Consider the following 15,023-nt stretch of genomic DNA (forward strand, 5'->3'; position numbering starts at 1 on the left):
TTTAGCCTTGATTTCATTCTGGAATACTAGACTTGTTTTTCTACAAAGATTTGAACTTTGAGTGTTTAAACAAGAGAGAAAAGCGTAAAGATGTTCATGCTTGTCTGAGAAAAGTGTATAGTGTGTAGCGAAGGGTTTTACAGCCTTAAAACATCTATAACAATTGTAAAAAAAAAAAAAAAGAGAGAATACAGTTGGCTACTTCAGCGATTTCAGCTATCGTAGGTTATTTTTTAGAACGTAACTCCCACGATAAATGAGGGGCCACTGTATCAGCTTTAAGGTGCACTGTTAGATTTGTATTGTTCATTATCATTTATGCTTAGAAATATTTACTCATATGCTTAGAAGTATATAATCATTTGTTGAAAGAATGTGTCATCCTAGGAGGTCTGTAACAACTCTGTGTAGCATGAAGAGGGGGGGGGTGTTCACTCCTCTACGGAGTGTTCTGGCATAGATCACACACCTCCTAGGAGAGGTCGTATCTTCTCTTGCTGATATATGGTATAGCAAACACACGTATATCTGTTTGAGTGTAAGAGCCTTTTGTTTAGATGGACCACTAGACTCCTGGCACACACACACAACGCACGGTACTCTTTGTGTGTATGAAACGTCATATGTTAATGAACCTATGCATATTCATGTAACCACAATAAAAGGAGTGCTATGGGGAACCTGGCTGAGAGTCTGACGGAGGTCAAGTGGGTGGAACGACACTTGGCTCCAGGTCGGTCTTCTTCGTGTTATTGGGTAATGATCAGACAAAATGATTTGGGAGAAACTGCATGAACAAGGAGATGTCGTTTATATTGACTAGAATAATCTTTTCTTGTTTTTTTTTTTTTTTTTTTTAACTTTTCTTAAAACAGAGTCACTCAGAAATAAGTATGTAAATAAATAAAAAAATCCCAGTGCAATTTAACATAGGTTTTTATTCATTGTTTGTTCGTTTTCAATTCCTCCTTTGTGGCAGTAATAGCTGTTGGTTAAGGAGCAGCTTATCGTATAGCAGCAAGAAGCAAAGCAAGGAGCGTTGAATTCTGCAGAAGTGCTGGATTCTGTAGAAAAGGTAGGAGCAGGGTAAGACGATTTAGGGAAGGCCCAGTAATCTGCAAGAGAATCAGTAATATATATTATTACATGTGATAATGCATTCTCTGGTGAATAACTTCTTAGAGATATGTAAATATCAGAGAGTCAAGTGTGTCTAATGTTCAAACCTAGAAAGACAAACATGAGACTCACCCCCTCCCTAGATGAAGAACGTGCATCGCGCTCGTGTGCTGAGTCGTCCTGTTTAAAAAAAACATGCAAATGTATTGTTTGGATATGACAAGATAGGAGCACTGACACAGTCTCTGGTTACACAGTTACACACACACAGTGCAAGATATATCATTCTACAGTCATATTACACTTACAGGATTTGCCAGAGCAAGGGAGTGCAGAATTATTAGGCAAGTTGTATTTTTTGAGGAATAATTTTATTATTGAACAACAACCATGTTCTCAATGAACCCAAAAAACTCATTAATATCAAAGCTGAATGTTTTTGGAAGTAGTTTTTAGTTTGTTTTTAGTTTTGCAATTTTGAGGCTGCTGCATCCCTCTGCAAGATATCTCACTATTTTTGACTTTTCTAAGCCTGTCAAGTCCTTCTTTTGACCCATTTTGCCAAAGGAAAGGACGTTGCCTAATAATTATGCACACCAGATATAGAGTGTTGATGTCATTAGACCACACCCCTTCTCATTACAGAGATGCACATCACCTAATATGCTTAATTGGTAGTAGGCTTTCGAGCCTATACAGCTTGGAGTACGACAACATGCATGAAGAGGATAATGTGGACAAAATACTCATTTGCCTAATAATTCTGCACTCCCTGTATTGTTTGGATATGACAAGATAGGAGCACTGACACAGTCTCTGGTTACACAGTTACACACACACAGTGCAAGATATATTCATATATTACAGATAACATCACTAGCACAGTCTTTAGTCATATTACACTTACAGGATTTGCCAGTGCAAGGCTCAGCAGGCATCCAAGCAGAAACACAACCTTGATCATGTTTTCAGTGATTTCACCTGTTAACAATATTTCAGATGAGATGTGGTGAAAACCATCTGCAAAATCACCATTCAACCAACATTATACTGAAAACAGAGAAGCAATAAGAGATTGATGAGAAATGTTACCGTCAGGCCTTCACAACTTCAGCAGACTGTCTCAGAGATGTGGATGATTGTGGTAATGTTGTACTGACAGCAGAGCTTTTTATACACAGTTGCAAGAGATGATTTAATCTCATTTGCGTAACTGTTGGGAAACTCTAACTCTTAGAAAACATTCTCATCTTAACAAGGGTAAACACAATTGGGCAACAATCAGGGACACACCTGATTAATCTTTTTGCTGCAACACAGTGATGTGAGATTGACCAGGTGTGAGTCACATACAAAACTAACTGTTGTTTGTGTATGTTCCTTTAAGTATAAATATTTACCCTTTAAAATGTAGGGGTAATGATCACCAGGTCCTATCTATCTATATATCTATCTTCTGGCTTTTTAGAAAATGTAAAGAAACTAGAAAATAATCAGGTGTTGTATATTACAACTGTGACCCAGCATTTTGTGTTATTTTATATTGTTGATTTCTTATGTTATTATTTTGTTAAAGTCATGTGCTATCCTTAAGTAATGGTATAGTTGACTTATTGTTTGAAAATTATGCTACTACATTCTGAGCTAAAACAAAAAAAAGATCTCAAAAGGTGTATTTCGTGACATGGAAACAGTAGAATGAAGAAATGTATCCAAATCTACGTGGTCCTGTGTGAAAAGGTAATTACACCCTAAACCTAATAACTGGTTGTGCCACTTTTGACTCCAAGAAATTCAATCAAGCATTTGTGATAGCAGGCAATGAGTCTTTAACATCGCTGGGGGATGGGGGTTGGTGGTGATGTGTAGAGAGAAAAAAAAATCCAAACATTTTACAGAAAGTGATGTTCATGTGTGATTTAAATGTGGAGGATAAAGAAAGTACTCACCTCATATCAGCCGTGGTGAGAGCCACCATACTTTTCATACACATTGACAAACTGTAGAAAATTTCTAAGTATTGTATTACTTGTATTTGCATATTCAAGTAGTATCTGCATATATAATCACTTATAATAATACTTACAGGTTGAACTAGAGTGAGGCATGGGAAGCATCCAAGCAGAAATACCTTCAGCATGGTTTCACTTATTGTGGAACCAATAAGTGTTGAAAAAAAAAAAGACAATGAAGACAATAAAGATGTACTGAAATGACAGATTCAGCCAAGCAAATAAAAAATGATCTTTTACAATCGTTGCACAAGAAATACAGTTGTAGCTGAGGTAGAGCTGGGCGATATGAGATTTTTCCAAATCATGAAATGTTTTTTTCATTTCAGGCGATAACGATATATATCACGATATAAGCCAAATAACTATATTTGTGAGATTTAAATGTGCCGTTGCTCACAAGTAAAATGTGAAATAATCAGCAGCTTCTTTTGATTTAAATATTTATTTCCCATAATAAGTTCAACAGGGTAGATGTACTACAGAAACATGAGACTTTTTCAGATAAATAAAGGCAAATATTGCAAACTACACAAAAGGCAGCCGCTAAAGCGTTTAAGTTTCAAAATAGAACAAATGAAACAGACTAAATTGTCAATTCCACTTAGAAACAAAATATTAATTCTAAAAATAAATCTTAGTTTGTTTTACAGAAGAACAGACAAAACTGACTAACTTTTGTCAATATCAAATAAACTGAGAACTAAAAGGAAATTCTCAATCTCTCCTTGTTGTATAGCTTAGCTTTTCAAACAGTTTTAACAGTTACTTTAGTCTGACAAAAGCCGAATGACGAATTAGCGCTTCCAGTCAGAGATTGAGCATGCACCGGTTTATTGTATTTCCAGACTTGCTTTCGGCACATTTACAGTGCACGCTACTCTGTTTTTTGTCAGACTTGAAATAGTCGAAATACCTTCACACTACGGAACTTCTATGGCTCTTCCATTCGACAATCTCTCCGGCATTGGAACCATCATCTGTTTTCTCTTCGGTAACCTTTGGTCACGCTCTCGGTTGATTTTTCTCTAGTCGGCACACTCATTTCCTCCATTACCCGGGCGGCACGGCGGCTGGCTGCTTCAAACAAATACACATGTGCGGCTTGGCACTTGTGCTGTACGTAACAAGTCACGTGACGCGACGCTGCGGCTGTGATTGGTTCGGCTCTGCACTACTTAATTTGTATTGGCTGTTCTTCTTTTTTTTTTTTTTAAGAGGACATAAATTAAAATTAAACGCAATAGTTTAATTTTTCTATTGAGAAAAAGTTATTTCGCAATACATATCGTTATCGTTCTATCGCCCAGCTCTAGGCTGAGGTGTGGTCCCTGGTGCAGCTGCAGGGGAGGAGTGGTGCAGTGAACTCAAGGGGTCAGTACCAGGACGAGGGTGAGCCACAGGTGGTGGTGATTGACTGATGATGGAGTCTCTTTCTTTTTTTTTTTTTTTAAGGTTTGGCTCTTTTGCCATTAGAATTGTTGTCTAAAGGCGAAGAAAGATGCCCAACGGATTTACTTTACCAAATTGACCATCCCAGCCTTGCCGTAATGGTCTATTTGATTCACCTTTTATTGTTTATTTTATTTTCACTTGCTGAATACGGGACAGACTTGATTGGGGGAAAGAAAGGGGAGAAAGAAAGAGGGAAAGAAAAACAGCTGAGAAGAGGGACGGGGAAAAAAGGCAAAAAACAAAAACCAACAGAATAAACAGAAAAAAAATACATCTATCGATCACCTGGATCACCTGCTGAGAAAGATAAAAGAAAACAAGCAGAAGAAAACGAGAGTAATAGAATAAACAACATCACAATGATATATGGGAATATGACAGTAAATACTAAATATTAAACATTATTGTGCTGTCATGGTCCTGGGCCGGGTTGGCCCAGTATTCTTAGTTCTCTTGTATTTTTGTATTCAGTTCCCTGTTTAGGTTCTGTTTCCGGAGTTGCCCTGTTATGTTGTTCCCTGTGTGCTTTCCCTTTGTGACTCTCACCCCCTGTGTGCCCCTCTATGTATTCGTGAGCCCTTGTCCCCTTTCGTGTTTTATTCCATGTTTTCCCCAGCCTGTTATGTCTGTGTTCTCCCCGTGCTCTCTCCTCCTGTCTGAACCTCTGTGTACTTCCTGTTTGACTCTGCCTGTCTCCCGTCAGTGTTATGTTCACCCCGCCCTGTCTCGTTATGGTTATCTGTGTCAGCTGTGTTCCCCGTGTGTTCCCACTTTCCTCGTTAACCCTCTGTGTATTTCTGTCTGCGTCTCCCTCTGTTCGGCGTCGCGTTCTCCCTCATGTTGTGTGTTATTCTCCCCGTGGTTCCTGGTACATCTCATGTTTAGTTTTTCCAGTTTAGTTCAGTACTGTTTTGTGTTTCACCTTTAAGCCAGCATTAAAACTGTGATCTTTAAGTTTATCCCCGTGTCTGTGAGTCTGCATCTTGGGTCCTTCTCCTGCCTGCCACACAACGAATCATGACAAAAGAACGCGACCCCGAACTGGACCCAGCAGCTCACAACCCCTCCGCGGACCTCCAGGAAGACTTGGTCTACACGGTGGAATACCACTGTGAGGAATGGGCGACGCTGCCTAGAGGCGAATACCGGGAGACCGTAGCTGTCCGTCTTCAGCGGATGGTGTCCGGGCTCCCGTGGCTATTCGGCGCGCTGCGCCCCCACATCCGGGACTTTCTTGTGTCCGCTGTGGGCATCCGCCCGGGGCAGCTGTCCCAGAAAGAACCGGAAACGGTCAGGATCGGGACCATGGGGCTCACCACCGTTACACCGCCTGTTCGCTTCTCTTCGGCTTCTACATCTTCGCCACCGCCTGTCTACACTACGTGGCGCACGGAGATGCCAGAGGCCAGCGACTTTGGTGAAGAGGAGCGGCAGCAGGTGTTACGGGCGTATCGGGAGGACGAGCTCCGTTGGAAGCCCTGGCTTATCACCGAGGAGGAGCTCTCGTCAGCTGTCCCACCACAGATTGACCACCCACCCTCGCCGCCGCGATCGGGCTACTCGTCTCCTGCTTCCTGCCTGGCACGGATGTGGTCTGAGGGCGAGGAGCCGGTCGCCACGGAAGGCCAGGCTGAGCCCACGGCCGCCCCTGAGAGGAAACGGCGTTCCCGCCGCTGTCGCGCACCGCCACGGCCCGTTCTGCCCTCCACTGAGCAACACGAGGTGGCTGTGGGGGCGCGGATTCCGACCTCGAGGAGCGGCAGCGCGCCGTATGCGCGCAACTGGAGGAAGAGCTACGAGAGGAGCCATGGCTCGCTCCCCCCTACGATGAGGTTTTCCGCGGGACACGGCTAGCCCTTGGGGGCCCCCGGAGTTGCCTGGGACTCCCGCCTGCCACTCCGCTTACTACCGCCTCCTCAGCCGCTGCGACGCCTCAGGAGCCTCCATCTCCCACGTCTACGGGGCCCACGGCCAAAAGAAAACGGCGTTCGCGTCGCCACCGCATCGCCCGACGCTCGGAGGTGAGTGAAACTGTCCAGTCACTCCAAGTTACCTCTGAGCGGAAGGCATGTGAGGAGGCTACGGACTTAGCCGGTGAGGTGGCTAGCAATGAGCCATTCACCGAGCCGCAGGCCAGAGACAGTTCCGCTCCCGCTTCACTCCACCCGGCAGGGACCACAGACTCGATTCACAGACTGACAAGGTTTCCCACTGCCTTTGGTTTTAATAGCGGTAGGGAGGTGTTTCCTTTGGTGTCTCTTTCCGTGTCTGCAGTTCCAACTAAATCTGAGTTGCCTGTGGTTTCTCTCTTCCCTCCTGAGCCGGCCCTGCTCCTCCATCAGTCACTGAATGAAGGCAACGAAAGCATAGCTAGTGCTCCGGTGTGCCCAGCTACACTTGCTTTTCACGAACCAGAGACTGTGAACACTGGTCATGAACCCCTAGCATGTTACCAAGATGCACACATAACAGCAGATCATGGTGACCAGGACACTGTAATGTCACAACACGTCTCCTGTCTCCCCATAGGTAATAAACCAGGTGGTTCTGAACTGTTTTGCTCCAGCACCATAACCACCACTCAGGAGATGGAAGCTGGGGTCAGGATTTATGTGACACCATTTTCTCCTGCCTCTATGAACTCGTCACTAGATAGGGTTTTGGCCCCGAACAATGTCGTAACCACCCTCTCTCAGCCTGAAGTGTCACCTGCTTCAGTTAATGGTTCACGTACCGTTTCACCTATATCTGTCTCTCCACTCAATAGGGTTAGCACTCTGAAACCACAGATCACTGCGGGTACGGGTTCCAACAAACACATCCATCCAACACACCACAGTCATGCTACCACGGTGCCATTGGTTAGGTCCATATCTGTGTATTTACTGTTTTTCCAGGAGTCAGCTCCTGATGATCTAAGCTTTGTTTTTGTGGATCGAGTGGTGGTTCTTGTTTTCCGTATGGTCGAACCAGCTCCTCTGAGCCGCACACTACCACCGGTTGAGTCCAACCAGCTTATGTTGACCTCTCCTAGGACTACACAGACTGGGCTAGTAACCTCTGAGCCACTTCGGACTGATGCAGACTTTGGGAACCTAATGATTGCTGGCTCAGAACTGGTGGTCCCTACCACTGTCCACTTCATGGTTTCTTGTGTTAAGATGTTAAGCCCTATAGACTGTTTTTTACCTGCTCTCTCTCTCTCTGGGTTTGTGCCTCAGCAGCCTGTGTTTCCTCAGCTCCTAGTCCAGCCAGGGGCCTTCATAACAGTTTGTCCTGCGTCTGCTGTTGGACTCCCAGGTGTGCCTATCCGGCACCCTGCGGCGACGCCACCGCTTCGCGTCACGTCAGCTGGAGGGCGCGAGGGGCCCGTTCAGCCACCTGTCTCCGCTGGAGGGCCCAAGGGGCCCGTTCAGCCTCCTGTCTCCGCTGGAGGGCCCGAGGGGCCCGTTCAGCCTCCTGTCTCCGCTGGAGGGTCCGAGGGGCCCGTTCAGCCTCCTGTCTCCGCTGGAGGGTCCGAGGGGTCCGTTCAGCCCCCTGTCTCCACTGGAGGGTCCGAGGGGCCCGTTCAGCCTCCTGTCTCCGCTGGAGGGTCCGAGGGGCCCTTTCAGCCTCCATCAGCCTCTGCAGCTCCGTCTGGCCCAGCCTCAGAGTCTTCGTCCTCGTCTGGCCCAGCCTCAGAGTCTTCGTCCTCGTCTGGCCCCGCCTCAGAGTCTTCGTCCTCGTCTGGCCCAGCCTCAGAGACTTCGTCCTCGTCTGGCCCAGCCTCAGAGTCTCCCGCCTCGACCGGTCCCGCCTCGACTGGTCCTGTGCCCACCGGGCCTCGGCCAGTACGCCTGACACTGGAGAGCCGCCGCTGCCTTCCGCGCGGCCGGCCTCCTGAACTGCTCCGTCTCCTTCGCCGCCGCCGCTGCCTTCTGCGCGGCCGGCCCCCTGAACTGCTCCGTCGTCTCCTTCGTTCCCGCCGTTGCCCTCCGCGCGGCCGGCCTCCGGACCAGCTCTGTCACCTGTGCCACCCGCCCGGTCGGCCCCCCGACCGTGTGACCCGTGAACTTTTGTGCCGGTGGGCTCTGGGTCGGCCCCCTGAACTTTATTTGAACTATGGTCTTGTGCTCCTGTGTTTTCTGTTGTTCGTTTTTGTTTTTTGTTCCGAGCCCTCCGTCCTAGGCCCCCGCCGCCCGCCCTGGGTCGTTTTCTGTTTTGTTTTTGTTTTCCTGTGTTTGGGCTGTCTGGAGCCAGCCCTTGTGGGGGGGGGGGTGATGTCATGGTCCTGGGCCGAGTTGGCCCAGTATTCTTAGTTCTCTTGTATTTTTGTATTCAGTTCCCTGTTTAGGTTCTGTTTCCGGAGTTGCCCTGTTATGTTGTTCCCTGTGTGCTTTCCCTTTGTGACTCTCACCCCCTGTGTGCCCTTCTATGTATTCATGAGCCCTTGTCCCCTTTCGTGTTTTATTCCATGTTTTCCCCAGCCTGTTATGTCTGTGTTCTCCCCGTGCTCTCTCCTCCTGTCTGAACCTCTGTGTACTTCCTGTTTGACTCTGCCCGTCTCCCGTCAGTGTTATGTTCACCCCGCCCTGTCTCGTTATGGTTATCTGTGTCAGCTGTGTTCCCCGTGTGTTCCCACTTTCCTCGTTAACCCTCTGTGTATTTCTGTCTGCGTCTCCCTCTGTTCGGCGTCGCGTTCTCCCTCATGTTGTGTGTTATTCTCCCCGTGGTTCCTGGTACATCTCATGTTTAGTTTTTCCAGTTTAGTTCAGTACTGTTTTGTGTTTCACCTTTAAGCCAGCATTAAAACTGTGATCTTTAAGTTTATCCCCGTGTCTGTGAGTCTGCATCTTGGGTCCTTCTCCTGCCTGCCACACAACGAATCATGACATGTGCAGCACGTAAGATTGACAGCGCACAGTGTGCTTTGAGGTAGGAGCCAAAAAGGGTGTAGTTTGTGTGTGTGATCCCCCGTGTGTACACCTGTGAGCATGAGCGCGCTTGTTGTTAAAAGGTTCCTTCATGTAATGATCTGCTAGAGGGTGTGGGGGGGGGGCACAGCCCCGTCCACCAGGGCATGAAGCAGGTATGGAGGAGATCAAAACGCCAGACATCCAGAGACCCCCAGAACACAAGAGACCAAGGAAGACCAACAGAGGGGCAGCCGCGCCACTGTCCCAGAAAGAGCTGAGGAGAGTCCCAGATGAGGGGTCACTCAGCAGCCGCGGAGCATAAGCCAGGGGGGTTGCAGTGACGTGCCTGTGAGCTCCGCCGACGGCCAGCTGTGCCAGAGTGACCGAGCCCCAGGCCGAGAGGCCGAGGGCACTCCAACCCCGAAGTGGCCCGAGCGAGCCCCAGGCTCCAGACCCCGATAAGGAGCCACCAAGGAGTGAGCCGGTGTGTACCCGGACGCCCATCCCCGGACGCCCATCCCCAGCCACAAAGAACCACCAACACACCGATGTCTGAGGGCGTCCGCCACCGGCAGGGGAAGCGGTGGGGGGAGATAGGCCTCCAAACCTTGGAGGGCCTGAGATGTCCCCAGAGAGGTGGCGTCTGATACCCAACCTGACATATAGAAACAGACATACAGGCACACACAGATACAAACATCCATTCCCACCCTCATGCTCTCATAAGCAATTACTCCATACTCAACCAACGTGGAAACAGACATAGAGAGACGCTGTACACACAAACACACTCCCCAAGCATACTCTAAGAACCGGGTCTAGGTACCCTTGCCCCTGGAGGGGGAAACTGCACCCAGACCGAGGTGGTGTTACCCTTTTCCCTGCGGTGGGGAGAAGCAGACCGCCCCGACTCCGCAGCAGCAGGGAGGCCCCACACTCCAGACCGCAGTCGGACGGCCAACTCCTCCTCCTAGCCCCACCCCCTTGCTTGATTGAAGAAATTCAATCAAGCATTTGTGATAGCAGGCAATGAGTCTTTAACATCGCTGGGGGATGGGGGTTGGTGGTGATGTGTAGAGAGAAAAAAAAATCCAAATGTTTTACAGAAAGTGATGTTCATGTGTGATTTAAATGTGGAGGATAAAGAAAGTACTCACCTCATACCAGCCGTGGTGAGAGCCATCATGCTTTTCATACACGTTGACAATCTGTAGAAAATTCCCAAGTATTGTATTACTTGTATTTGCATATTATTGTGGAACCAATAAGTGTTGAAAAAAAAAGATAATGAAGACAATAAAGATGTACTGAAATGACAGATTCATCCAAGCAAAAAAAAAAAAAGATCTTTTAAAATCGTTACACAAGAAATACAGTTGTGGCTGAAGTGTGGTCCCTGTGCAGCTGCAGGGGAGGAGTGGTGCAGTGAACTCAAGGAGTCAGTACCGGGAGGAGGGTGAGCCACAGGTGGTGGTGATTGACTGATGATGGAGTCTCTTTCTATTTCTCTATATAGTGAAGCCAGAGTTGAGCGGGGAGAAAGAGCTCGACTGGAACAGACTGTTTTCCTTGAGTTCACAACTGTCAAGAAAACGTAATAATAGTGAGCACAATCATCGTGTATGTCTGGTACTTTTACAACAGTCATGTGAGAAAATAAGGGCACCGCATTAAATTATCAGCTCTTTATTAAGAAATGTTCACATATCACTGTCCAATCATGTTTTCATGTATTACTGGAAAAGTAAGTGACTTAATTGCAATTAAATAAAAACCAAATAATAATAATAATAATAATATTAATAATAATTTACACATCAAAAAAACAAAAAAAACAAAAAACAAAAATTGTGTATTTTAATGGAGGAAAAAGTTAGGACATTCTACCCCCCCTAATAACTAGTGTTGCCACCTTTGGCTGATATAACTTCAGTGAGACACCTTTTGTGGCCTTTTACCAGTCTCTGACATCGATCAGAAGAAAGTTTGCCCCACTCCTCACACACAGCAGACTTCATGATGGATTCTATGATGGTGAGCTGGCCAGGTGGTGCCTCAGATAAGCACCCCCAAACTATGATACTGCCACCTCCATGCTTCACAGTTGGTATGAAGTTCTTTTCTTGCAAGGCTGTATTTGGTTTATGCCAAACATGTCTACTGTTCTGGTTCCAAATAATTCCACTTTAGATTCATCTGTCCAAAGAACATTATTCCAGAAGTCATGGCGTTTGTCTACGTTTGTCCTGGCAAACTTCAGTCTGGTCTTAATGTTTCTCTTAGAGAGCAAAGGTTTCCTCCTTGCACACCTCCCATGAAAGTCAAACTTGTGTAGTGTCTTTCTGATAGTAGAGTCATGCGCTTTCACATCGACAGCAGCCAGAGCCTCCTGTAGTTCCAGTGATGACATTTTAGGCTTTTTGATGACTTCTTTGAGCACCTTGCGGTCTGCTCTGGGGGTGAATTTGCTTGGAGGGCCAGACCTGGGCGTGGTGACAGTTGTTTTGAATGTCCTCCACTTGTAAATACTTTTCCAGATGGTGGAACGGCTGATGTCAAATTCTTTTGAGATCTTTTTAAATCCCTTACCAGACTCATAAGTGGCCACAGTCTTCTTTCTTAGGGCGTCAGACAGTTATTAGATCTCATTAGATAGATATATAGATAGATACAACCTGGTGACCATTACCCCTACATTTTAAAGGGTAGACAATTATACTTAAAGGAACATATACAAACAACAGTTAGTTTTGTATGTGACTCATACCTGGTCAATCTCACATCACTGTGTTGCAGCAAAAGGATTAATCAGGTGTGTCCCTGATTGTTGCCCAATTGTGTTTACCCTTGTTAAGATGAGAATGTTTTCTAAGAGTTAGAGTTTCCCAACAGTTACGCAAATGAGATTAAATCATCTCTTGCAACTGTGTATAAAAAGCTCTGCTGTCAGTACAACATTACCACAATCATCCACATCTCTGAGACAGTCTGCTGAAGTTGTGAAGACCTGACGGTAACATTTCTCATCAATCTCTTATTGCTTCTGTGTTTTCAGTATAATGTTGGTTGAATGGTGATATTGCAGATGGTTTTGACCACATCTCATCTGAAATATTGTTAACAGGTGAAATCACTGAAACCATGATCAAGGTTGTGTTTCTGCTTGGATGCCTGCTGAGCCTTGCTCTGGCAAATCCTGTAAGTGTAATATGCCTGAAGACTGTGCTAGTGATGTTATCTGTAATATATGAATATATCTTGCACTGTGTGTGTAACTGTGTAACCAGAGACTGTGTCAGTGCTCCTATCCTATCATATCCAAACAATACATTTGCATGTTTTTTTAAACAGGACGACTCAGCACACGAGCGCGATGCACGTTCTTCATCTAGGGAGGGGGTGAGTCTCATGTTTGTCTTTCTAGGTTTGAACATTAGACACACTTGACTCTCTGATATTTACATATCTCTAAGAAGTTATTCACCAGAGAATGCATTATCACATGTAATAATATATATTACTGATTTTCTTGCAGATTACTGGGCCTTCCCTAAATCGTCTTACCCTGCTACTACCTTTTCTACAGAATCCAGCACTTCTGCAGAATTCAACGCTCCTTGCTTTGCTTCTTGCTGCTATACGATAAGCTGCTCCTTAACCAACAGCTATTACTGCCACAAAGGATGAATTGAAAACGAACAATCAATGAATAAAAACCTATGTTAAATTGCACTGGGAGTTTTTTATTTATTTACACGATTATTGAAAATCCCCGCTTATTTCTGAGTGACTCGGTCTTAAAAAGAGTTTTAAAAAAAAAGAACAGATTATTCTAGTCAATATAAACAACATCTCCTTGTTCATGCAGTTTCTCACAAATCAACCAAATAATTCAGTATGCATCATCACAGAATATGTAGCATATTTATAGATACCTATGTTTGTTAACCCATATGGAAAAGATATATAGAAATTTTATAAAGTTTGTCTGTCTTGTGTGAAACTGGTATGAAAAGCATATATGTGTGAAAACAGATATAAGATCCCTTGAAACATTATATAATGAAACTTGTATGTTTTGGATACTTACTAAAACAATGTATGAAAGTAATGCGAAAGTGGCCACTTTCATGAGTAAATCATGTAAGCCTTATATGATTTACTCATGAAAGTGGCCACTTGTATCTTGTTTAATCTGAGGAAGCCCCTAAAAAAAGTCAGTGATCCCTGTGGACCTGTCTCGGATTTTCTCATCACTATTCATTTTAAAGCTCAGTTTTTAAAACGTTACGATGTAACTACAGCCCAGCCCATGCAGCAGTGTTTTTAATGACTAGCCTTTTATTGCAGTTGTTCTCCTCACTGAAGTTTGGCCCATTTACAGCATCCTGCCATGCAATTACATTAGTCCCTAACCATCAGGAACCCTCACGTTGATTTTTATTGAGTAGAAAAAAGTTAGCGTTCATGCTCCAGCTTCACTGTGTTTATGCTAGGCTAACCATAGCTGTGTAGCTAGCCACCCACAGCACATCATTATATACTGTTGAGACCAAGTAGTAAAAACACATGTTATTTTATGACCAGTAGTCAATCTAGTTGAATTAGGTTAACAGCTGTAGAATATATATTATCCTTTAGTTTAGATGGTATGCTGTGTATGTAGTCTAGTTCTCATTATATTCTTGAGTTAACATAACATATTCACATATTAGTTTATGCCCTGCGACAGACTGGCGACCTGTCCAGGGTGTACCCCGCCTCTCGCCCTATGACAGCTGGGATAGGCTCCAGCGCCCCCCGCGACCCTGAAAAGGACAAGCAGAAGCGAATGGATGGATGGATATTAGTTTATTAGTTAAATGTGCATTACTCTGTATCCTTGATCTGCTGAGAATGTCTCACACTGTGGGTTCTTGACATGTTTTATTGCTGAATCATGAAGAGAGAGGAAGCTCATTTCTGCCGCTTGTATCCGCGATCTCGTGAAGGGTGGCTGGCCTCTCCCTTAGAGATAGGGTGAGAAGTTCGGCCATCCGGGAGGGGCTCAGAGTAGAGCAGCTGCTGCTCCACATCGAAAGGAGCCAGCTGAGGTGGTTCGGGCATCTGACAAGGATGCCCCCTGGGCGCCTCCTGGGTGAGGTGTTCCAGGCATGTCCCACCGGGAGGAGGCCCCGGGGCAGACCCAGGACACGCTGGAGAGATTATATCTCTCGGCTGGCCTGGGAACGCCTTGGTATTCCCCCGGATAAGCTGGAGGAGGTGGCTGGGGAGAGGGAGGTCTGGGCCTCTTTGCTTAGGCTGCTGCCCCCGCGACCCGGCCCCGGATAAAGCGGATGAAGATGGATGGATGGATGAAGAGAGAGGAGACTCTGTGTCTAGGTTAGAAGAGATAAGTCACATTCTATACCCCCACCTTTGCAGAAAGACAGGGAGGCAAGGTCAGGAGCCAGTCTCGCTAAGAAGTAGAAAAACATGTGAAGAGGTAGCTTTATGACTAAGGGGGGTTGCCAGAAGCTATAAAGGTCTGTGAATGTCGCCA

General features: G+C 45.7%; 1 protein-coding gene and 1 long non-coding RNA gene across 2 annotated transcripts; one reads left to right on the forward strand and one right to left on the reverse strand.

Annotated features, from left to right (window-relative positions):
• Nucleotides 1-925: 925 nt before the first annotated feature.
• LOC146572565 (uncharacterized) lies at nt 926-2,393 on the reverse strand. Its single transcript, XR_014892727.1, has 4 exons — nt 2,212-2,393; nt 2,027-2,100; nt 1,252-1,299; nt 926-1,115 (listed from the first exon to the last, which is right to left on the reverse strand). It is a non-coding gene; the product is annotated as an uncharacterized LOC146572565 (long non-coding RNA).
• Nucleotides 2,394-5,603: 3,210 nt separating this feature from the next.
• On the forward strand, nt 5,604-14,504 carry LOC146572566 (uncharacterized). The gene is made up of 5 exons (XM_085278490.1): nt 5,604-6,210; nt 6,300-12,494; nt 12,606-12,679; nt 12,833-12,880; nt 13,017-14,504. The coding sequence occupies exons 1-2, from the start codon at nt 5,604-5,606 to the stop codon at nt 8,882-8,884; spliced, it is 3,192 nt and encodes a 1,063-aa protein (XP_085134616.1). The 3' UTR covers nt 8,885-12,494; nt 12,606-12,679; nt 12,833-12,880; nt 13,017-14,504.
• Nucleotides 14,505-15,023: the final 519 nt, after the last annotated feature.

The sequence above is a fragment of the Mchenga conophoros genome, linkage group LG6, assembly GCF_057382185.1.
Source record: "Mchenga conophoros isolate Kocher_MC1m ecotype Shallow Benthic linkage group LG6, M_conophoros_male_GT1.1, whole genome shotgun sequence".
Classification (NCBI taxonomy): Eukaryota; Metazoa; Chordata; class Actinopteri; order Cichliformes; family Cichlidae; genus Mchenga; species Mchenga conophoros.

Bases quoted from the DNA above. Each gene is read 5' to 3' on its own strand.
- LOC146572566 (XM_085278490.1), top strand. From the start codon at position 5,604: ATGACAAAAGAACGCGACCCCGAACTGGACCCAGCAGCTCACAACCCC. The intron at 6,211-6,299 runs GCCAGGCTGAGC...CCCTCCACTGAG, and splicing joins GGAGCCGGTCGCCACGGAAG to CAACACGAGGTGGCTGTGGG.